The following is a 23,699-nucleotide window of genomic DNA, read 5'->3' as shown; positions in this document are numbered from 1 at the left end:
AAAATCAAATCACAGTCTTCAAAACTCCTTTGTCTGGTAAATTTGGTTCAAAATTTTGAATTGGACCTCTTTTGCTTTCGGAGGTACTGGAAATGATATATAATTCTTTCTTATGTTTTTAATCTTGTCAATCTCAAACGGTTTTAAAATATATCACCTTTTAATTGGATTAGGATAATATTCGAACAACACTTTCCTGATAATCTTGTTATTACATTTGTGACCACAAAAATCCAGTCCTCCAATGCACAATTGTCTCAAACTTTTTTCACCATCAATCTTAAAGAGAATAGAATAACCTATTTATTAACTATATGGATGATTAATTATTAACAGTATAATAACCGCGCTTGTAAACTAAACTGCTCGATAATCAATAGATTTTTGGTAAAAACCCTATTTTGAGTTATTTAAAAGAACATGTACGATAAAAACAAAACGTCATGAATGAGAGAGCCGGAGCGAGGTGATTGTGGCAAGATGGCTGCCCTGTGCAGACGTTTGATTGTGAGACATCTCGTCTGTATAGATGACCGCCCTGTCAAGCATTTAAAATCATCCCAAAGAAATAAGTAGGCTAACGTTCACATTTACGTGACTGACGAGACTCATTTTATGTTGGTCAGTTACAGTTCAACGTAAAGACATTTTTACATATCAATTGAATTACCGGTACATATTTACAGATGTATGACAGCAACCTGTTCAATAAAAAAACAAACAAAAACAAACAAACAATCAATTTAAAAACCTTGGGGAAAGAACTGTCTTATGAATTATCAATTTGGAGTTTTAGTGTTCTGTTTTTAGCCATGCTATAGAATGTCATGTTGGTGGTAGCCTTTCCATTCAACTGCGTCTTAACACAAGGTGACTTGCCTGGCTACGGCTCACCATCGATGGATAACCCTCAGAAAAGTTTTATTTCCATTTGTAGCTTAAAAAATGGCACACAATATACAGTAAATATAATGTGTGGTTGGATTTATGGATTTAATCTGGGGTAGCAATCACCGCGCTGTGTAATTGAAACCGCAAAGTCTGCAACATACGCGCACTCACTTCGTTCTTCTGTTGCTGTTTTCCTGAGGCTTTATTTCCACATGGACATTTCTCAGATTTATTTATTTATTTTTTGCATAACCAAAATGAACCAGAACCCATAATTCAACAATTATTTGCTGTTATTGCTCATTTATGACTGCTGTTTTATTAAAACAGCAGATATACAGTATCATCAGAATCAGATAATTGAAAATTAATATTAGTACTGTAGTTCAAAATGTGAAACTCATACAATATAGATCCACCACACAGAGTGTAATACGTTATGATTGAAAATAATAATAATAATAATATGAATATATTAATTACATTGCTTATAATATTTTTAAAGAAATTGAATATTTATCAACAAGCACAAAGTGTCTCGTGTCAAAGGGGGGGTCTTGATCATATGCTTTTCCAACATCACACCACCTACTAACAATATAAAGTTAAATAGAAAATCTCATATTTTCCGTGGGCGAAATGTAAAGGTCACATAAGCACTTTATGTTGATATTGACTCATATATATGTAGAAATGTTGTCTCTCTTCATGATTCAAACTTGTATCCAACTGTGTCTTTTTTGCCCAAAGCTCCGTGTCAGTCAGTCAGGCCTTTTAATTACGCCGCTAAAGCCCCTTGCGACAAGTGCTTAGGCCTTGATTGCAAAGAGCAGCTTTGCATATTGGACTAAATTAAAGCGTGTAGAAGGAAAAAGGGAGCAGAACATTAGGTCCTTCTCACTGAAAACTGTAACTGAAATATTGGAGGAACTATTTATTTTGCAAATCTGTCAAGCCCGGCACGCTACTAATCTAAATATTCCCTACATTGACCGTTTTTGGCACCAAACACCAACAAATGGGTGACATGTTTGACATAACCACGATTAACATCAGCACATTGTCCTCATACTAAAAACTAGTTGAATTGAAATATGAATGTGGTAAAAAATATGAAAGAAGCCCAAAGCAAAGTGTTGCATGGCCGCTCATCCTTCTCCAGGCTTGCTGCCACATGCACAGATCAGGCAGGACTAAGAAGATTTCTGAGCTTTTTCCAGAAGGAAAAAGCTTGTTGTTGCCCCCCCCCCCCTCACCACCCCAAATTTGTGGGTCAAACATGATCAGGGGGGGAAAAATGTAATCTACATCTAGCGACTGACATCATGATTTCTTGCTGTCAAATAAATTGTTTCAGTTTTTCAGTACAAACAAAAAAACATGTTGATGCTGGTGCTATGTTAAGAAAAAATTTATTGGTCGAGGTCGACGACTCACCTCCTTGCTGGCGCTTCTCATGCATCCACCACACCAGCATCTACCAAAATTCAAACAGAATTTGCTTCTCCCTCCGGTCTCTGAATCGGTGGAGGCTGATGTCTGTGGATCTCACTCTGCTTCATCTATCCTTCCTCCAGAGGAAAGACTGAAGAAAGGTCTTCAGTCTTTCCTCTGGTCTCTTGAGGTCTCCCTAATGTGTTGGAATTGAGATGTTTCTGGGGTTGATGAAAGATTCTGGTTTGTAACTCTGTGAGCTGGATTTCACTTTGTTTCATCTTTCTTTTCTTTGATCCTTCCTCTGGTCTCCTGACAACTTTACGACTCTAGCAGGATTCTGAAGTATTTGGTTAAGGTGAAGGGTATGGGAATTTGAACAGGTTTCAGGTGAATTAATGAGGACAAACTCTCACACACGCACATATGCACACACGCACACTCATACACACGCATGCACACACACACACAAAGAAAAGAAAGAAAAAATGTATTTCATAATTATACTTATCTTTTTTTTCCCATTTCATATATACCAGAGTTTACAAAGCAAGGTAGGGAGAGTCTCTGTCTTTTGTAGGAGCAGTCAGTGAATGAGGCAATTGATCATTGCCAACCTGTACCTGCCCACCTATCACATGATATCTCCAAATGTTTCTGTTAACAAGTTGTTGAATTTTACCGGATTGTGACACAACTAATTGCGTCGTAATCCGGTCCATACACCGAGGTGACTTGGAGGCTATGCTGGGATAAGATCAGTTATTTTCAAGGAGCACTCTGACTACATGGGAAAAAAGTAGAGCTGCAGTGATAGCACAGATTAGCATTAGCTAACATGTTTGACAAAGAATAAACATGCCATTATTTAAAAAAAAAAATAATAATACATTTATTACTTTACATTACATTTTCTCTTATGATGTTTTTATAGGCTACAGTACAGTGATATCTTGTCAAAAAAATATTTTTTGTGAGGCTGGAATGGATGATTGACATTTTAAATAATTTTAAAGAAGGAAAAGATTTAATATGGAAGTAAATTGAGTTGTAAACGTGTTCACCGTGCTGTTGAAAAACATTGTCGCGTGACCTGGCTTGAACCGGACAAGCTGCAATCAGGTCAAAAGGTCAAACAAAAAAGTCACTTTCCCACAGCTTCCTCTCAAGCAGACTAATCTTTCCGCTCGTCTTCTGGGGCTTAACTCCACTTTTGATTACGGGTCTCCGCCATTGGCCATCTGGTCCTCAAACGCTGGTGATTGGCCATATGGCGCTTGGCACACAGATTTAGGAAGTTCGGCGTGCTTTAAATTAAGCGGGGTGTCTCCGTTAGCTGTTGAAGATTTGATGATTTGCGAAACATAACAGGGAAAACCACCAAAAGAAAGTCTGATGAGAGAAAAGACGACGTGGAGTGATTAATTTGGCTTCAAGACTATTTGCATGTAAATGGTAGCAAAACTGACCTTTCCTTGTTCATAATCAACACAAAATTGAAAAGTAAATGTTTTTTTATTGGATGGAATTCCAAAAAACAACCTCTAAATATGGAGATTTTAATCTTTTTCATAGTGACACAAACTGTAGAGTATGCAAAAATGATTTACACTATTCATGATCAGTAGTTCTTGCGGTCAGAGAGATTAAGGATGGAGTTTAGCTCCATGTCAAAAATCTATGCAGGATTGTGTTTACCCTTGGAGATTCCCAGGATGGGTTAAGATGACTCTTTTGCGAGAAATCACGGGGATTATTCAGAAATAAAAGTGGAAGGAAACATCCAATGGAAAGGTCTTTGATGGCAAAGGACTACTGGGCCCACACTGAGAAGAAAAACAAGAATATAATAGTGAACAAATAAAGAATTTTTCAAATTTTTTTCTCTCCATTTTCTGATAATTGCAACAATTTCAGGAGATATTTTAAAAATATTTGTTTTATGAAAATAAATGCGTAGTAGTGAAGCTTTAACACGTGATTTTGCGAAACTAAAATATAAATATTAAGAATTGTTTTTTTCCCCCATTGTTAGTCAAGAAAAAACATTGAAAAAATGATAACCATAGTAAAATTACAAAATTTTTCCTCATCGTATTATGACTTTATTCTTTTAAGACTACAATTTCCTTTGGTTAATTTAACTTTATTCTTATTATATTACTATTTTAATTTTGAAACTGAAGTGCAACTTTTTCGCCGCAAAAATACGACTTTTTTTTTTGCCAACTATGCCCGTAATACTCCTTCATAAAACACCTTTATCACTGATTTAGCACATAAAAACAGCAGCGGTGTCGTAATCAGATATGCAATCTAATCATAATGATTAAACCAAGTGAAAGTGCAGAGAAGTTATAGAAAGCTGCAGGGATTTCCTGCTGCTCCTGATGTTCGTGGTGTCCTAATGACTTTCCCTCGGAAGCCGAGTGGACAATCTGTTGTGTTTTAGCACGGCAGCAAAGGCCAGTTCACATCACTGTGCTCAGGCAAAGTTCAAAAGGCTTGACCTGGACATTTATTAACCTTTATGTAGTGTGCGGCTCTCGGCAGCTTTGACCTTTTCTTTGCTCTTTTCAACAACAAAAGTGAGTGATGGGTGTTCACTCCCAGCCATTTTCACTGAAGCAACCCCCTTCGCTCCTGGCTCTTTTATTGCATTTTGACAGATTTTGCAAGGCCCACAGAATATTGTGTTTTGTTGCTATAAAACCTACCAAAAGAAAGATTAGAGTCTCTTCTTTCATCAGGCAAAACAATTTATTTTGTATATGTTTCCGTTTTGCAGCAATTACATATTAATACAATGACTGAAGCAACCTCCTTCGCTCTCGGCTGTTTGACTGGATTGGGACTGATTTTGCAAGTCCCACAGAATATTGTGTTCTATTGCTCTAAAAACATGGAACCTACCAAAAGAAAGACGAGAGTCTCTTCTTTCGACAGGAATTTTTAAAAGTATTTGTATCTGTTTTCGTTTTGCAGCAATTAGCATTAGACTATAGCTAAGTTTCTACATGATTCACAAACCTGTTGAAAACACTTGGAAAAAGAGCTATCAATGCTTTCTTTAAGTGACATCTTTATGTCAGAATCTGTATCAAAGCCTTCTGTATCCTCTAGCATAAAGAAACATTAAAAAACATATAAATACGTTTTTGGGGAGTGAAGGACAAAGTATTAAAAAACTTATTTATATGTTATTGGGTTTGAATGAGTTAAAGGAGACATACAGATTTGGCAAAACTCACACGATGCACTTATTTTGGTGTGCAGATCGTTCAATCGTGTTTTGTTCGTTAAAATTGGGTGCAACAAGTTTTACTCTGACTAACCAATCAGGGGATGAAAAAATGCGGACGCCATTAAGAACCAAAGCTTTGGCCCTGCAAGAATGAATTTGATTGGTTAAAGAAATATTCCCATTGCTATTATAATTTAAGTTACATGGGCCGGCACTACTAAATCTAAAGGCCAGGGACGGATTAGATTGACATGGCCACACCCACACACGCTAAAAACACTATGAAATGAAAATAATAGTTTGTGAGGAAGGAGGCTTGTGGTTTGGATTTGGTTTGGTTTGTTGTTTGTCTTTTGTCTGTGTCATCTGTGTTTTGTTTCTGTTGTCCATGTGTCCTTCCCTCGTCTCGTCAAGCTTTATGTGATCCACCTGTGTTTGCCTGACCTTCCTCGTGTGTCAACCAATCAGTGCCCCCTGCCACTTTTGTCTTGCCCAGGTGTGTCTCGTCCAGACGGAAGCAAAGCCGGCTTCGTTCCTCAAACAAATTTCGTACACACGTGTGTCCAAAAGAAGACACTGAGGACGTTTAACGGCTGTAATGTATATGCCAAGTCTGGAGTGGCGCTGTAGCGCAGCCACAGGGAGTTAACGGAAAGTGTAGAAGAAGAATCAGCGAAGAAGACAAACCCTTTTTTTGCTGTTGTAAACTTTATTGCAATTTACAGAACAAACGTCATCAAACCACGACAATGCGTCGTCATAGAGCTTCGACCCTTACGTCAACACTGGAGGAGTATCCCGCATATGCTGTCCCGGGGCGCGTTTGGAAATCTTTCCACTCTGGAGCCCGGTTTCAAAAGTGATCGGTTTCAAGCTCCAAAACGGTGTGTGGACGAACGGCCTAAACGGTTCGAAACTTGAGCAGATACATTGAAACGGGCTTTCGTGTGGACAGGGCCTTAGTCTCTTGTCTTTTGTTTAATTTATTGTTTGCTCGTAGGTGTTTGTTTGCGTTTCTGAGTCTGCCCTTTGTCCTGTCCTTGCCCTGGTTAGTCTAGTGAGTTTTGTATGTTACTTTTGTTTCAGATTTTGGGAAAAACTGTCGTTTTTCGACGTCCTTTGTTTGCCTCTTGGTTTGTTCCTTGGGAAATAAAATCCTGTTTTTGTTCCAAACTCCTGCAAGCCTGCCTGCCTCGCCTCCCTGTTTTCTGCATTTGGGTCCTCCACTCCACACACACCAACACATCAAGTAGTCACATTTAATTGTAATGGGCAGGATTTGCCCCCCTCGCCTTGATTTTGACACCTTAAATAGCATGATCTGTGTCACTACAGTTACCGTATTAGTATTCCTCATGCTCCTACTTGAAGGGAAGCTTTCCTGCTGTTGCGTTGGCTCACACAAGGGGCTTTAAACAACGCACGACGATTCCTGCTGCCACACAGGAAGAGAGTCCAAAGCAGGAAGAAAGAGGATTGTGTCTCACTTTTGATCCCTTAGTTCATTAACTTTTGCTTTCTAGGCACCTGATTACATCACAACCAGCAGGCAAGACACCATCGGGGGTTGCCGTGGCGACGCTACTTGCCCTTAATGCCTCTTGGCTTGCTCTTGTTTTGAACTTTGTCTGCTTTCACTAATGTCTAGAGTGGATCGCCCGCGGTGGCAGCTGCAGCGCCACAGCTGGCATTCATAGAAACTCTTCAAGTCACACACACTTTGTTTTAGCAGCTCATGTGTCATCCAGCCCATATCCGTTACAATGAGTTGGTTTGAAACATAATAATGATAAATCTCAATGTGACCTTTTTCACAAAGTCATCACAAATACTTCTGGATGAGGAAAACTGTAGTTAGCCACTCTCTATCACCTGGAAGTACCCTGTGTTTGTTGTTTACAAACATTATCAAAAGTTCTAATAAATGGGAGAACTACCGTTCAGTATAACGCATAAGTACAGTGTTGGTTTTGTTGCACATGCGCGATGATCTCTCTCTCCTCAAGCTCCAGTTTGGTCTAGTCTTAAACCCCTCTTGTGGCATCCTCCTCCTTTTCCTCCGCTGATTTGTTATCTTGACTTGTGTGATGTGCGAGCTTCAGTTCCCCCCCAGCAGGGAGCACGTCTGCTGGCGTCGGGGATTATTATTAGGAGATAAAATTGTCTTCATCATTCGCGTATCAACGGCATTGATGTAAACATGTCATTTGTCGCTTGGGTTTTCACATAAAAGCATCCGAAAGTCCCAGCAGAGAGGATGAATGTAGGTGAGTAAGATATTCATTATTTTCTCTTTTTTCTTTTTTGTTTGATTAGAATAGAGCGGTTTATAGTTACTTCTCATGAGCATGAACGGTGTTGTTAGGCTCCAGCGCATCGCTAATGTGTTAATGGAATATTTTGAATACTTTTTACATTGAGCCATTTTCAGCAGTTAAAAGTTAATATTTTGTCCAGAATGAATTTGATATCTACATTCTTTTTTTAATACAATTCATATCTTTAAAAACTAATTATTCCACTTGCTGTCGACTGAAGATGACAACACCTGTGCTGAGGAAGTAAGTAACGATCAATCATGGCTCACCCGTTTTCTGGGTTTGGCCATCTTCAGTCGACAGCAAGTGGAAAATTTAGTTTTTAACAGTATTATTGTATCCAAAAAGTAATGTAGCCCAGTTATCAAATTCATTCTGGGCAAAATATTCACTTTTTACTGCTGAAAATGTCTCAATGAGTCAAGTATCCCTTTAAGTTACAAGAGTATTTGTATTAAAAAAAAAATAAAACTAAAAAAATTAATTCAAATCAACAATTTAGTAAAAAAATTCTTTTTGGGCACCTTTTTTGTAAAAAAAAAAAAAAAAGTAAAGACGACGTGAATGTCAATGATAGTGTGGTTGTACAATACTATACAGCTCTGGATAAAAAGAATAGACCATTTCAAGATTAAACAAAACAAAAAGGAAGAAGAATTCAACGTTTGGTATCAGGATAAATAAATAATTATAATTGCCGTGTTGTGAAAGCTCATGTGATATGACTTGGCATATTTGATCCATCTTTCAACTGTGATTCAAATTTCAGAACGCAGCAAAACTACGCTCATATCATTCAACAGTCGTCATCGGGTAAGGTCATCAAAATATTCAAAAAAGCTGTCAGTGGGAATCAGAGCACTTCCACAACATTGCAAACTACAACCAAACTAAAAACATATGAGAAACATATTTTGTAAACATCTATTGTATAGAGCCTTATTAGACTGTAAAAGTGTCCCTACTGAACTCAAAAAGTTGAAATGCCATTGAACGCATCATTGGCATGTTCTTGAAAAGTCGCGATGTGCTGTGTCTTGCAGTGGGTCAGCATCACATGGCACAGTGGCAGCAAGCCGCAGCACATTTCAGCACCCTCGGGCTCCGTGTTCTATTTGGGTCAGATTTTTACGTAATGGACGCAAATGTGGCTCAACGTGTGATCGCTTGGCTCTTATGATGTTTTGGCTGCCTTTGCACATGAGGCTCGTCGAAGCAGGCAACATTGCAACTTGAGATATGTTCTGACAACTGAGGAAAATAGCCAAGTTAGATGACTTGCCATAAAAAGTAATATCATTATTCAACACGGTAAAAAAAAAGTGCTTAGGACATCTGCCTCACAGTTCTAAGGTCCTGGGTTTGAATCTCAGTTCCAGCCTTCCTGTGTTGAGTTAGCATTTCACTCCGACTTCTTCCAAATTCCAAAAAACATGCATTTTAGGTTCAGTCTAAATTGTCCATAGGTGTGAATGTGATTGTGAGTAGTTTCTGTGTACTTGTACTGTGATTATCCTGCCTCTCCCCCAAAGTCATCCGGGATAGGCTCAAGCTTACCCATGACCCTAATGAGGACAAGAGCTATGGAAAACGGATGGATGGATAATAAGGAGGGTGGAAAAATGAGTGAGACTTGAACAAGCAGATGGTGCAAGTGTTGTGTGTTTATTCCTCCCTCTGGAACCCGGCGTGTCATATACATTCAGAGCCAAAGATAACAAGTGGAGACAAACAAATCCAGCTAAGTGCTGTCTGGCTTTCCTTTATTCTCTGCCTGTGGCCTTCCTTTACAGTCTGGATGCTTCTCCTTTTCATTGAGGAGGGATTTGCTCGGGCTCAGAAGACCGGAGGTAAAATTGAAATCTGCTTGCAGAAATACACATTATCATGCATGTCACATCTTTTGTCTTTTTATATATGAATTGTTGCTCCCAGGGAAATGCTGTAACCCCCTTGATAAAATGCAAAATTATGGAAATGTCAGCAAAGAGAACTTCTTGGCTCGTAAAGAATTGCCTCTGGTGCAGGGTTTTATCTCGGGACCGAAAATTTGCAAATATGTTTGTGCCCAACTCACTGAGTTGGCCTACAATTACTTTGGCAAAAGTACAGACACTTGTAAAAGTAGAAGTACTGATACAACTCCTGTACTTACATATACTTAAGTACAAAAGTATAAATCAATTCTCACTTGCTTTGATAGCTTGGCGTAAGGAAAAAACTAAATTGTCTGAACAAGCACATAGGCCTACAGATATTTTTTTTCTTCCAGTTATTTAGCAGATACGCGGATTTAACTCAACTAATTGACTAGTCGACGTTACAATTCTGTATCGACCTTTTAACCATGAAGTCATCTTTCAACTCACTGAAAAATATCCATGGTGTCATAAATCATGGGGTGGTGGATCAGTGGTAGAGAGGTCACCCTGAGGTTGTGAGTTTGATCCCAGGTAGCGTTCACTATGTCCAATTAGCCTTGAGCAAGATATTGAACCCGCATGCGGCACCATCAGTAGGTAACTGAGTAGTCAAAATATAAAAATGCTTTTAGGACCTTGTACAGTGGAAAAGTGCTATATAAATGAAGTACCATTTACCATCAGCTATGACTGATCACATGATAGTCGACTACAAAAGCCACTTTTGAGCGCCTCGTTGTCACTGCGCGGAATCCTTGTGGGATATATTCCAGCCATAGGAGGCCTTAATGTATTTATTTTCATGGCCCAACTATGGGTAGGCATAAGAAATATGCTTAGATGAGATAGCATCCATTTTTCCAGGTTTTCCAGTAATTGTATTTGATTGAAAGCTGGGTTGGCTCCATGCACCTTCAAAGGACAGCCCCCCCCCCCCCAAGATCGAAGCGAAAGGTTTGCTTTTGAATCCTCGTTCCATTTACTTGGATTATTTTTCATTGCTAACTTCTACAGGGCTGTTAATGACACTTTACAAGTTTTATGTATTTTGACTTTCCGGGGATTTTAAGTATATTTCTGTCGGTTCTGTTTTAATTTCACTCAAGTCAATTAATTGAATCAGTACTTCTTATTTATCTAGTCTACACAAGTGTCTGTACTTAAAGCCAACATATCTTTACAATAGTCTTTTTATTTGACCATTTATAAGTGAAACTCATTCAAATTGGTAGATTAACACCATAGCTGTTTACAGTGGGTACTCCTGCAAGCTTCTGGCCAATAGTTTTCAGACTGGATTCGGGTTCGAATTTCCCGCCCTCTGTTTGCGGATGAGACGTCATACGTGTGTTGTGTACGTGAAGAAGGGTGTGTGCTGTTTTGTTTTCATCAACAGGTGGCAGTAGCGATTCAAAATAGAATTTTCTGCGTTCAGTAGCTTTAAAAAAACGTTAAGTACTTTTGGAGCCTGACACATTACTTTAGACCAGTGCTTCCCCAATTTTTTTTGTAACCCCCCCCCAAAAAGAATAAAGAATTTCGTGCCCTCCCAACTCTCCGCCACGACTATAAATAGTGTCATTTATCTTTAAAATTGTTGTAAGTACACATCTGCAGAGGAGCTAATACTCCGTGTGCACTCTCTGACAATGACAGTGCCACTGCCACCTACTGTACTGGATGTGCAATTACACTTTATTCTAATAAGGCAAGAAAAAAACATGGGTCAGACTTGTATTGTTGTGCAGGTAACGGTGCTGCATCTAAAGGGCTGAAACCGTCTCAAAGGCCATCACGCTCTCGCCATTGTGGGAACTGGATACAACACGCAGACGGTGGCAGCTTTAGCTCTCCAAACTACCCCAATGCCTACCCTCCCAACAAAGAGTGCCTGTATGTGCTAGAAGGTAAACATATATAATTTGATTAAAAATACTAATAATAATGCATCCAAAGTGCATTTGCACATGCACATGCACATGTGGTGAAGACTTTCTGTAACAACTGAGGCTAAACTTACCAACTGTACTACTTTCCTTTTTAGACGGGGCGTTGGTGCCATTTTCTAGCATAGGGTGTTTTTTGGTAAAAAAGTGTAAGAGCGAATTGGACATAATACCTTGCAGGGATGTGCCAAATCATGTGCAACAGGTTCAAAGAAATGAGAAACTTTTTGATGTGCACAAGTGACACAATGATGTGGAAATGGGCAAGTAGTTCAAATTCTGATCTTAGAAAATATCCCTGGAGAACCCACGGGGTCAAATTTGACCCCTATAAATTCTGCTACTCAAATAACAAAGACCTTTTTTATATTTTTTTTATTTAACTTCAAAAGTCCAGAGTGCCACTTCTGACCCCTGCATGGGGCCATCTAGTGGATGAATATTGCACTTACATGAGCCAGAGTGGTGGTGACAAGATGGCTAAAATGCAACAAATAAAACAAAAAAATTATATTGTTCAATGTAGCTGTGTATTTGATTGATTATTTTCTTAAATTCTAAATAGTTTAGTGACAGTTTTTGTTTTTCTGATTTTTCGACCTAAATCCCAAAGGGACAAATTTCGCCCTAATCCTAAATTAGGGAATAAATTGAAAAAAACATTGAAAAAACATATATTTTGGTGTTCAGTGAATTTATAGCAGTCATTTAATGTATAATTCATAATTTTCCAAAGAAGAAAAGGCTTCTTGGGTTCCCCAGGGTTAAACCAAAGCAGCTGAGAAAACCTGTAATGGTGGAAAAAATCTTTATATATATATATATATATATATATATATATATATATATATATATATATATATATATATATATACTGTATATATATATATATATATACTGTATATATATATATATAATCAATAATTTAACATGGTTTCATTTTTTTTAAAGTAAAGCTAAAGGGAAGCAGGTTCCATCTCATAATAACTAACCCACGTGACTCACTCTGCCCCCCCAGCGCTGCCCCGGCAGCGGATCGAGCTGCAGTTCAACAAGTCCTTCTACATCGAGGCGTCCTTCGAGTGTCGCTTCGACCACATCGAGGTGCGCGACGGCCCCTTCAGTTTCTCGCCGCTGATCAACCGCTTCTGCGGTGCCACCTGCCCCGGGCTAGTCCTGTCAAGTGGACGCTTCATGTGGATCCGCTTCTATAGCGACGAAGAACTGGAGGGGATCGGTTTTCATGTCCGCTACAGCTTCACAGCAGGTGATTGCTTTTGTAGCATGTTTTCTTATTTGATGTTAGAATTACTACCCAAAAAAAAATTGTTTTCTTACACATTTCACAACCAGTTCAAATCATTAAGAAAAAAAGTGTATTTACTTTTCCACATTTCAACAAGTCAGTTCATCCCACAGATCCCTTTGCCAATTTGACAATTAAAAATGACTGCTAGAAACTCAAATGTACTCTCTTTTGTTTTCATGCAAAGACCCGGAGTTCTATCTGCATGTGGGGGGGCTCCTAAACCCCATCCCAGGTAGCTTACCAATGACTTATTCTTCAATGAAAATAGAGTGCAGAAGACTCAGTGGTCCTCCTCCTCCTCCTCCAGATTGTCAGTTTGAGCTGTCCGGGGCTGACGGCCTGATCCGATCCAGCCAAGTGGAGGAGGAGTACAAAGTCAAGCCCGACCAGGCCGTTGACTGCATTTGGACCATACGCGCCCCGACTAACAACAAGGTGCAACCCCTGCTTGTTTATGGTCACAAATTAAAGGGGGTGTTTACAGTTAACAAAAAGAAAAAAAACACTTTCTGCGCTATATACGCTTAAACCGTCAATATGACTTGACTCATCGTTCTCTGGCCACATCTTATGCCACTATTTTAATTTGCGGCTGAGGAAATACAACCAATCAGAGACAGAAGATGTGATCGTGTCATTTCTCACGCACAATCATAACAGGTAATTAGTGTTATAGTAATTTTGGTATGAGTGGTTTTCCGGGGTAACGGAGCATGATTGTTATAGTCGACTGTGATGAATTACAAACCCGAGTTCCTCCATGTTGTCATTACATGTTATAGATTTACCTGAGATTCCTGGAGTACCAGATGGAAAACTCCAACGAGTGCAAGAAGAACTTTGTGGCTGTTTATGATGGAAGCAACGCTATCGAGGACCTCAAGGTCATACCCAAACTTTGAAAGTAGTGTACAGATGTTTTGAACGCAATGTACTTCTGTGTAGCAAACATGCACATTGCACCACTAGTAAAGAAAACCTTACATGTGACCAAAGGCTGAGTGATTGAGAAAACAATAGAATTGTATAGAAATGTCTTAAATTATGATTTTAGCCTTTAGTTTGAATGTGTGCAGTGTCCCTCGAAAAGAAGATCTTGCAGCCTACCTTACACGGTCGAAAAGGTTTTAGGTGAACTAATGAATAAACACACTCACACACACGCACGCACACACACACAGACGCACACACGCACGCACGCACGCACGCACGCACACACACACACACACACACGCACACACACACACACACGCACATACTCACCCACGTACGAAATAAAAATAAATAAAAAATAAATAAAAAAAAAGAGAGCAAATGGAAAATAAAAGAAAATAAATAAATAAATAATTAAGTAAATGGAAAAACCTAAACAATTTGGAGTATATTTGGTAGTACAAAGCCAAACCTCAAGCAAAATACATTTATGTCATCATTTACAGCTCGAAATAGTCGATTGCCTACTGCCACACGGAAGTACGATGGGACCTATTGTTCACAAACATTCTAAAAAGTAGGGGTGTTAAAAAAAATCGATTCGGCAATATATCGCGATCTTACAGTGCACAATTCTCGAATTCATTCTATATGCGGCCGAATCGATTTTTAAACATCGATTTTTTATGGAAATATTCAACAAAACGTCTTACTTAGGGTTAGGGTTCACACTTTAGCATTGGAAGAACATTGGAACATTAAACCTAAATATTTAATTTCAGGGCTGTTCAAACAGAAACAGTAGCTCAGTTATAAGCCTAAAGTTTCAGATAAATAAATACATTTTCATACAAATCTTACAGTGTACATGTACAAGTTTACTGATTAGTATTTTCTGAATTTGAGTGAAAAAGAAAAAAAAATCACAATAATCAATTTATAGATTTGTATCGGGACTAATCGAATCGAATCGTGACCTATGACTCGCCAGGTACTTCGCAATTCACACCCCTACTAAAAAGGTTTGTACGGGATCATGAAGCACTCATTAGCAGAAAATGTTGTATTACTATGTTGGTTGCAGGCCAAGTTTTGCAGCACCGTGGCCAACGACATCATGCTGGACACGGGTGTGGGCGTGGTGAGGATGTGGGCGGACGAGAGCAGCCGACTCAGTCGCTTTCGGATGTTGTTCACTTCTTTCGCTGACCGTAAGCTAACAAACTACTTTTTACTCACGAGGTGCGAGCTTCACGACATGATGGTTTGAAAACCAGTTTTACAAATCTGGGTTCAAACCATCATGTCATCATCCTGTAATTATGCTAGTTATCCCAGTATACACGGGGAGTCCACTAATGGATTTGGTCACGAGACGTTCAATGCAAGCGCGAGAGCAGGTGTGACGTTAATTTGGGCCAACAGCAGAGGGCGTTATTGTCCAACATGGCCGTCCCCTGAGATGGATGAATTATTCTGTTTAACTTTTGTTCCACAAATGCGATATTAATCAGTACACAGGGTTTTGAGTAGTTTTGGCACATACAATGTGTTAATACTTGTACTTTAATGCCTGGACTCTGGGCCATTATCAGCACTCCTATTCTCGTTCACGTTAACGAACGAGTCCCAAATAAACTTGAATCACGTACTTATTGTACTTTTCCTGACAAATGCTTCATAGTCCAACAAAGTAAAATCCAATTTAATCAAAAATATTAAATGGTAAGTGTAGTGCACTTAAATAGCGATTGATACCCAGATAGCAAAATATGTTAAATCAACATTGAATTAGGGTTAAGTAAGATGTAAACATCGACTTTAATGGGGAAATCTGACTTACAGTAAGTCGAAATTCAGGTTACATCGCCAGCGTAGGAACGGAACTCCGCCATAACTAGATAGATAGATAGATAGTGTTGACATTTAACTTTTTCAATTTATATTTTTACTGTTTTTGAATTTAGTTATAGGTATATACTGTAGATGTGATATAACCATGTGTAGTTAAATGAATAACACTGTGATAATGATTTTGTGAACTTCATTTGAACCTCTTACTCCTCACCATCTCTTGAGATAAGTTTTAAAAGTTGTCAGAGTCTCTTGTCATTAGTCATTTGGTCGTAAAAACTGAAGGTCCAAGGTCAAAGCCTGTCCACATCATTTCTCCGAAGCTGGTGGGGAGAGGAGATGACCATGTCAGTATCTTGTGCCTGCTTATTTTCAACATTATCTCTGTCAAATGTAAGAGGCGGAGAGAACCTTTTCTACTAGTATAAAGACACCTGGGAGTTTCCATATTTTACACACACTGGGAGCTTATCATCACTTTTCGAATGTAAGCTTTTTTCCTGTGTCTTAAGAGCTCTTAATAAATCCTTGCAAGGAAAACTTCTTCATGAGATCTCAATTCTGATTTATTTGAACACGCAAAAGATTACACTTAATAAAGTAATCAAATAATGCCTTCAATAGATAGATAGATAGATAGATAGATAGATCACATGTCATTTTATAATCGGGGCTATAAGACCATAGCTTTTGAAAATGTCTTTGCATAGCTTGGCAACTACTGTTGCGCTGTTGGTGTTTGAACTAACAACCGGGTAGAAAACAGCTCTGTGATGAACATGCGCACTTGTGTTTGCTTTACATCAAATCACCGGAGAAGATTTGCAGGGTGGCTTGAAAAGATTCACAGTATTGTCAAAAGAACATCAAGTATGATTTCATGCGTATGTTCCCACATGTTTTAAGTCTGTAACTCACCCTAAACAGTTAATTAACATGTAACCAAAATGATTCCAATCTAAATCCGCAAATTTGGATTTGATTTAGAATTTGCCACGCCCACTCAAACGAATGTCCGAATTTCCACCCATTTGTGCACAGCACTAATACTGTATATAGTGTTTAGTTCTCCTTTAACAATGCAGTGTGTGTGTTGCAGCTCCATGTGTAGGCAGCACATTCTTCTGTCACAGTAACATGTGCATCAACACTTCTCTGGTGTGCAACGGCATCCAAAACTGTGTCTTTCCATGGGACGAAAGCAACTGCAAAGGTTATACGTTGGATTTTTATTTGGTGACAACTTATTTAGTAATTTGAGCGTCTAACATGATCTACCTTTCTATCTTGAAAGTAATATCCGTATCAGTAAGTCAGTTGGCAGACATGAAGTTTGATGTTTTTGTGGCACAGAGAAGAAGCAGAAAGGAATCTTCCAGCACATGACGAGGACTCACGGCACGGTGATCTGCGTGTCCACGGGCGTGGTCATGCTGCTCCTCATAGTCTCCATCTTGGTGCAGATCAAGCAGCCGCGCAAGAAGGTGATCACATGATCTCATCTTCAAAGGCTTAATCTTTCCAAAAGGCGTCCTCATGTTCAAAATACTGACTGTGTGTATTTCGCATTTTAGGTGTTGGTACGCAAGAATAACTTGTTTCAGCGTGGGGACTACCACTCGCCGTTTGAGCCGCCGCACTATGAACTCTTGACCCTCAGAGAAAAGGTCAGTGGGCTAAACTCAAGACTGGGATTTACTCTTAGGGTAAAAATGAAGCAATTCCATTATCGATATTGCTTATTGATTCTATTCCTTATCGATTCTTTTCTCATTACATATTACACTAACGTACTAGAACGTCACAACAAATGGAAGTTTGTCAGATTGTGAACAAATCTTCAAAAAGAGGTTACATGCTGGCTTCAAGCTGTTTGTTGCCATTGCTAGTGTTGAAGAAAAGATCTTTTTCTTTGCGTGTTCGTTTTCTTTCGGGTAGTTAGAATGTCGGTTATCCGAATGCAGGCTGGAGATCGGTGAACAGTTCCTTTGAAGGTTTTATTTTACAGAATATTCCGGACACAGGTGAGTTTACAGAACATGGCTGCAGCTTCTCGCAAGTGTCCCGATTACAGACACTTACAACCTTCTTATAATATCTTGAAGGGCGGTACCACAAAAGCCCCCACCAAACAGCCCACCTGGAGTTCACCGGACATGAGATAAGACTTTAAAAACATCATTGATTACATTGTTGTGGAAATAGATGAGGTCCCAGTCATGACGATAAGACTTTAAAAACATCATTCATTACAGACAATTGGCAGAAATTGCGACATCACTCACAAAGACACATCCACAGATTAAAGTTCTACTGAGGAAATAAATAAATTAAAACAGTTATGACTAAATCTTCACTAGTTAAAGTTTAAGCATAAAGCAAAGAGAATGAAACGTTATGTATTAAACCAAACCACTTAACTTCCAATAGTCTGCTAGCTTAATGCTAACATACACAGCAAGACTGGCTAACAAAACTAGCATCAAAGATATATAATCTTTTAAACAAAGGATATTTAACAGGGAGGTTCAATAACACTTTTAAGCCCAATACCAATACCTGGTATTGATACTCACGCATCCCTGATATTTAAATACAAACGGTGTAGTGACACATGTAAACAGACAATATAACAATACTCACAAGGCATTGTTCAAGGCCGTGTTCTCTGCAAATGACTATTATTACTGCAGCTCCTGCAAACTTTGTTTTTGAATGTACTGTATGTCTGTGTTATTATGCCCCCTGGTGGCCAAGATTTGTACACTGAAAGGTGCACAATTTCAATGGGCACTGAAGCATGAAATCATGACACAAACTGTTTCGTTCTTAACATTCTTTGCAATTATTATGACTTTTTAAAAGACAATGTGGTAGGAGCCATTTTTATTTATTTTTTATTAATATTTGAGTTTTTTGTTGGTGAATTAAACTTGTAATTCAAGGTACCATTGTACAGTGTTTTAGCATTAAATTTTTTTTAAAGTTGACTTGTGAGTGGTGTTTGTTTTATAGAAGCTATCAGGGGACCTGGGAGATCTTCCAGAGGAAATTCAGTCCCTTCAGGCCTTCAGGAGGTCGTCTTCTTCAGGCTCGCGCTGCGTTCGCGAGCACCACTGTGGCTCTCAGGCCTCGCTCAACTCCATCAAAGGCGCTCACGGGGCAACCCGCGGCTCTTCGGAGCTCACCTCCATCCGAGGCGACGTTCAGAGGGCACCGCCTCCTCTGTGCGGCTCCACCGGCAGCCTGCGTAAAAAAAGCTGGCCTAGCGTCAAAGCTGCCGCCAGCCTTCACACGCAGTACAGCCTGGCGGAGCAGCACCATCGCGTCATGGAGGACCATGAAGATGACCACGAGGCGGGCGACGGTGCCGGGTACGACGTGTACGTACGCAGGGCTGCCAATCGGAGAGGTCGCTACGAGATGGCCCAACAAAGATCTTTATCTATGGACTTTTAATACACTACATGTCAGCTTTTAAGTGTGTTATTAAGTATGTGTTCATTTCATCTGCCAGGTTTACATGCAAGCATTTTTTTTTTTATCATTCCGATTAAAATCATTCTCTGGTCAACTGTTTATATGTGATGTGATCTAGCCATTTATTTATATGTGCTACTACACTGTATCAGAACTATTTTACAGCCGCGTGACATACACAGGTTGATGTAAACATCAATATCAAGATGGAGGTCAGTCTGTTTTAGCAAAGCAGTTGAGATTGTTTTGATACTTTTATTAAAAGGAACAGATTGATGAAAACCAGTTTCAAGTCGTTAAAACAAGCTCTAGCTCCCATCGCAAACCGGCTCTGGTTGGACTGTCTAAACTGTTACAGTGTAATTATTCATTGTCTTTATCTAATGCCACGCTGAAATAGCATATCAAGTGAGCATGTGCTACGCTCATGGCTCTAATGCAATGTGACACAAACCTTAAAGCCTTGGTAAGTGGGCCAGGTACAAAGTTAAGGGGTCACAACTGTGAGTGCTTTCCTGAAAAAACAAAAATTAAATTTTCATTCTTGAACTATAAGGTTTTAACATGCTAAAACCTTATAGTTCAAGAATGAAAATTTAATGAAAATTTAATTTTCTATAGTAGGCCTATTAAACAAATCTAAAATAGCATTTTACTCTTGCAAAACGAAGGTATTTTCTAGAATAAAAAACTACTTTGCTCGATAAACGAGGTGTTTTTTTCAGGCTTTTTCTTTGGAATTTTGAAAAATGTGACTTTCTTCAAAGTATTGTAATTTCTACTACAACCAATCAAACTGAACACAGCAAAACGTATTTAAGAGTTAAAATTGTAGCAAAGTTGTTTGTTTTTAACCTTGAAATCTTGCGTTTACGCAACATTTTTTTGTGTGTGACCGTGAAGGCCTAAGAAATTGAACACAATCGGGTACATACTTTAAAGTACAAACAAAAGATAGTGTTGAATGAAAATATTTCTTTGGAACCTAAAACGAAAGGATGAGCAAGCAAAATTGAATCTAATCTGACCAAGACTAGAAAAATTGAGAACCAGCAAGTACCCAAAATGATTTACAGTATATGAAATGAATAACTCAAAGTAAGTACGACAAGAAAAAATTCACCAAGCTATGTGAGCAAACACGACAGAAAATATTTGCGACCGTAAAGCTTCTTCTGCACCTAAATACCCTACTGATTGTCAACAGGTGTGTCACTGGAGGCTCCCACCATCAATCACCCAGACACTTTGAGAACACAGAAAAGCAGAGCAGATCAACAAAACAAGAGCATAACGATTCTTATTGGTTTTCGTATAATGTTTTAATTTTTTTTCAAACACATTATTTCTGACTTTAATTAGTGCCATTAAAACATTACACAACCCAAAAAACACCACCATTTTGCGCTTTTGAAAAAAAATAAAAATAGCACTACACTGTATAAAAACATAACCTAATCATCTGTCCATCTAAGGGTGTGGTCTAGTGAGTGACATAACGAGCTAGAGTTGGTTGGCCGACAGCAGATACTTGCAAATGATCTCAATTTGTATTTGCGTGTCACATTGAATAAACGTCAGACAGCGTATCTCTTTGCCAGCATGTGAGGACAATGCAGTAGTTTAATTGCTTTTTCCTTTGGACATAAGAGACAACATAGCTGACCTGGCTCATTATTGAAATTTTGGCTCGCAACACAAAGAAAAATAGAAAGAAAAGAAACCAACAGCTCAAAACTGGTCATTTGGGGCAGTTGTAAGCCAAGGTACCATTATCATATTAAGGCGTCATTGCTCCCGTAGAAATAAAATATTGCTGGCACGATACTCGACAATACTAACTTAGTCATGCGCAGCCTACAACTGATCATGTCTTTAATCTACCCTTTGATCTATTCCCATTTAGCAACTCGTAGCACCCTATAATGCAATAATTTCCTGAAAATGTGCCTTCAACTCAAACAAAAATGTAATAATTTCACCGATAACATAAAAATGTATAATCTTGACTGATATTGTTATAACATTATTACTGATAATGGAATACCTTGTTATATTATTGGGGACATTTTCAAAACTGACCATGTAAAACTTGACAGGTAATGTAAAATATTTACCATAAATTTTCAGTCCAAAGTTGCACATTTTGAGTTTTGAAAATGTAACATACAATTATAGCAAAAAATTGAATTTTAAAATTTTGGTGCTAATGAGTAATCGTGACGAGCAAAATCGATCGCGACAGAAGGCAGGATGATGAACGCTTAGTGGTGGAAAGTGTTCACATTCCTAATGCAAACAAATGGTTCCTCGTCTGTGCAGAGATCATCCTGCCAAAATCCATCTGCAAGAAATCAAATTTGTCGTAAGTATTATATTGTTAGCGAACTTTAATCACTGATTTTACTTACCATCCTCATCAATCGCAACACAGTTACCAGTTTGATCAGGCTCGCCTGGATGTGAACCAGTGTCAAAGTTCAGGAAATCCTGCTGTGAACCATCAGTCCATATGAAGTCATCATCCTGGAAGACAAAGTGTTTGTGACGGTGTAGTCCTTCTGAATGTGTTTAGCACTATTAGCAACAAGAATTATCATTGTGAAACTAATGGATATCACATTTGGAGGGAGGAATGTGGTCAGGTCAGTTGTAATCATAAAAAATAAAAATACAAAACTAAAACTAAAAACCCTGAGTCTGAAGGAAACATTGATTTTCTCGAAGTGCAAAAATACAAAGTGACAGGATTCAATCAGAACATTTCCGCTGGTCAACGTTTCACCTCAATTGCATCGTTCAGTCCAATCCAGGCTACGTCATCATTACCACCCGCTCGAATCAAGTGAACAACCAATGCATTTTCCAGATCACTGTGGATGGAAACTAGATTCGCATCAAGAATGTTGCAGACGGCCTGATGGAAAGAGAGGAAAAATATGATTTCAGTCGCACAGATTTTCCAGACAATTGGCAAGATACTTTGACCCGATCCAAAGATTTCAAGCAACAGACAGACGAATCACTGACTGTAATAGACTGCTTGGGAAGCCAATTACAAGTATTTTCATCCATACCTCCGCATCTGCAAAGGCCCTTATATCAGGTTGGTAGATATAACAGTGACAGTCCAACTGAGTCCAGTCTTTGGGACAGTCGTTACCTGCAAAACAATTGTTGTTTTTGAGAAGAAAATGAGATTTGTCCATCAAGACTGAGAAATTGTTCAATTGGAATGGAAAGTATTGAGTCAGAGCTACCAACCTTTGCTCTCAATTATCTGGAAAGACCACTGTAAAGAAGAAAATCACATTGGTAAAATCAGACTGCCGACCAGTGACACAAACGAAGACAGCAATATTCGAGATGACAACATATTCGAGAGATTAATTAATTATTAAACTGATTGTATCAAGCACTATAGTACATGCTGTGTTGACTTACAACTCCAGTCAACAGTCCACTGACTCCACAAAGGAGGAAGAACGAGCGAAGGGCAAATGCCATCTGTAGACTATTGAAACAACTTCATATTTACAACAATAAATGTTAGCCTTACATCGACATTACATTACATCTCCTAATATAAAACACAAATGCAATACAAGCCAAAACCTTCGCGAAAAGTTACCTTTGCAGTCGTGATGCTGAATGCCGAGGACAATGACGATGATTCCTTTTATATGTTGAGTTGGCAGTCCTCATGTTTGTGGTTTCAAATAGTTTCAAAGTCATATAAGAGTTGACGACCCGCCCAGAACAACTTGCCAACTGCTGTTCTGTCTTTGACAATTTAGTTTTGAACTAATTGTGCTACTGGCAACCTAACTTGAGGACTAATAAAGGGCTATTTTGGTCATTTGGAATTCGTACATACGTAGGTTGGAAAACACCGTAGTCTATCACTAATTCTATCATATGCTAATGCAATAGTAAAGTCTGTTAATATTTTGCATTAAAACTAGAGCTGTGAAACGATGAAAAATTTTAATCAGATTAATCACATCTTAGAATTTTTATTAATCACGATTAATCGCTTAATTAAAAAGTTTTTTATTAACATTTTTTTTTGCCCGCCAAATTTAAAGAGCACTTCTTATGTGTTAATTTTTTCCGACATTTAATGTTATGAGGATGTCTTGTGTTGTTTTAGCCGCTGCACATGCTCATCCTCCTTTTTCTAATCACTTAATTACTTGCATAATTAAAAATGGAAAAAAATGACCCCAATAGTTTGACATCTGAACAAATATTCTGAATGTCATTCGCAAAAATGTATTAAATGTTTTACTTTAATATATATATATATATATATATATATATATATATATATATATATATATATATATATATATATATATGTATATA

The 23,699-nt window shown here is 38.4% G+C and overlaps 2 protein-coding genes across 4 annotated transcripts; one reads left to right on the top strand and one right to left on the bottom strand.

The window, feature by feature from the left end:
* The first annotated feature begins 7,416 nt into the window (after positions 1–7,416).
* Positions 7,417–19,613, top strand: neto2b (neuropilin (NRP) and tolloid (TLL)-like 2b). Of its 3 annotated transcripts, XM_077569197.1 has the most exons (13): positions 7,417–7,836; positions 8,657–8,700; positions 9,681–9,737; positions 11,558–11,716; positions 12,774–13,022; positions 13,249–13,296; positions 13,372–13,499; positions 13,847–13,948; positions 15,082–15,208; positions 16,951–17,064; positions 17,205–17,335; positions 17,426–17,518; positions 18,867–19,613. In XM_077569197.1, exons 3-13 carry the CDS (start codon positions 9,686–9,688, stop codon positions 19,308–19,310), a joined length of 1,647 nt encoding a protein of 548 aa, XP_077425323.1. In that variant the 5' UTR covers positions 7,417–7,836; positions 8,657–8,700; positions 9,681–9,685; the 3' UTR covers positions 19,311–19,613. The 3 variants fall into 3 exon arrangements, with proteins under 3 accessions (XP_077425323.1, XP_077425324.1, XP_077425322.1); XM_077569198.1 differs by lacking the exon at positions 8,657–8,700 and having other exon boundaries at positions 7,417–7,832; XM_077569196.1 differs by lacking the exon at positions 8,657–8,700 and having other exon boundaries at positions 7,425–7,836.
* Positions 19,614–20,652: 1,039 nt separating this feature from the next.
* On the bottom strand, positions 20,653–23,020 carry LOC144054018 (lectin-like). Its single transcript, XM_077569039.1, has 7 exons — positions 22,963–23,020; positions 22,776–22,845; positions 22,596–22,623; positions 22,409–22,494; positions 22,117–22,248; positions 21,743–21,857; positions 20,653–21,675 (listed from the first exon to the last, which is right to left on the bottom strand). Exons 2-7 carry the CDS (start codon positions 22,836–22,838, stop codon positions 21,596–21,598), a joined length of 504 nt encoding a protein of 167 aa, XP_077425165.1. The 5' UTR covers positions 22,839–22,845; positions 22,963–23,020; the 3' UTR covers positions 20,653–21,595.
* Positions 23,021–23,699: the final 679 nt, after the last annotated feature.

The sequence above is a fragment of the Vanacampus margaritifer genome, chromosome 6 (assembly GCF_051991255.1).
Source record: "Vanacampus margaritifer isolate UIUO_Vmar chromosome 6, RoL_Vmar_1.0, whole genome shotgun sequence".
NCBI lineage: Eukaryota > Metazoa > Chordata > Actinopteri > Syngnathiformes > Syngnathidae > Vanacampus > Vanacampus margaritifer.
The sequence above is the reverse complement of the archived record's forward strand: the minus strand, read 5'-3'. Positions and strand labels throughout refer to the sequence as shown.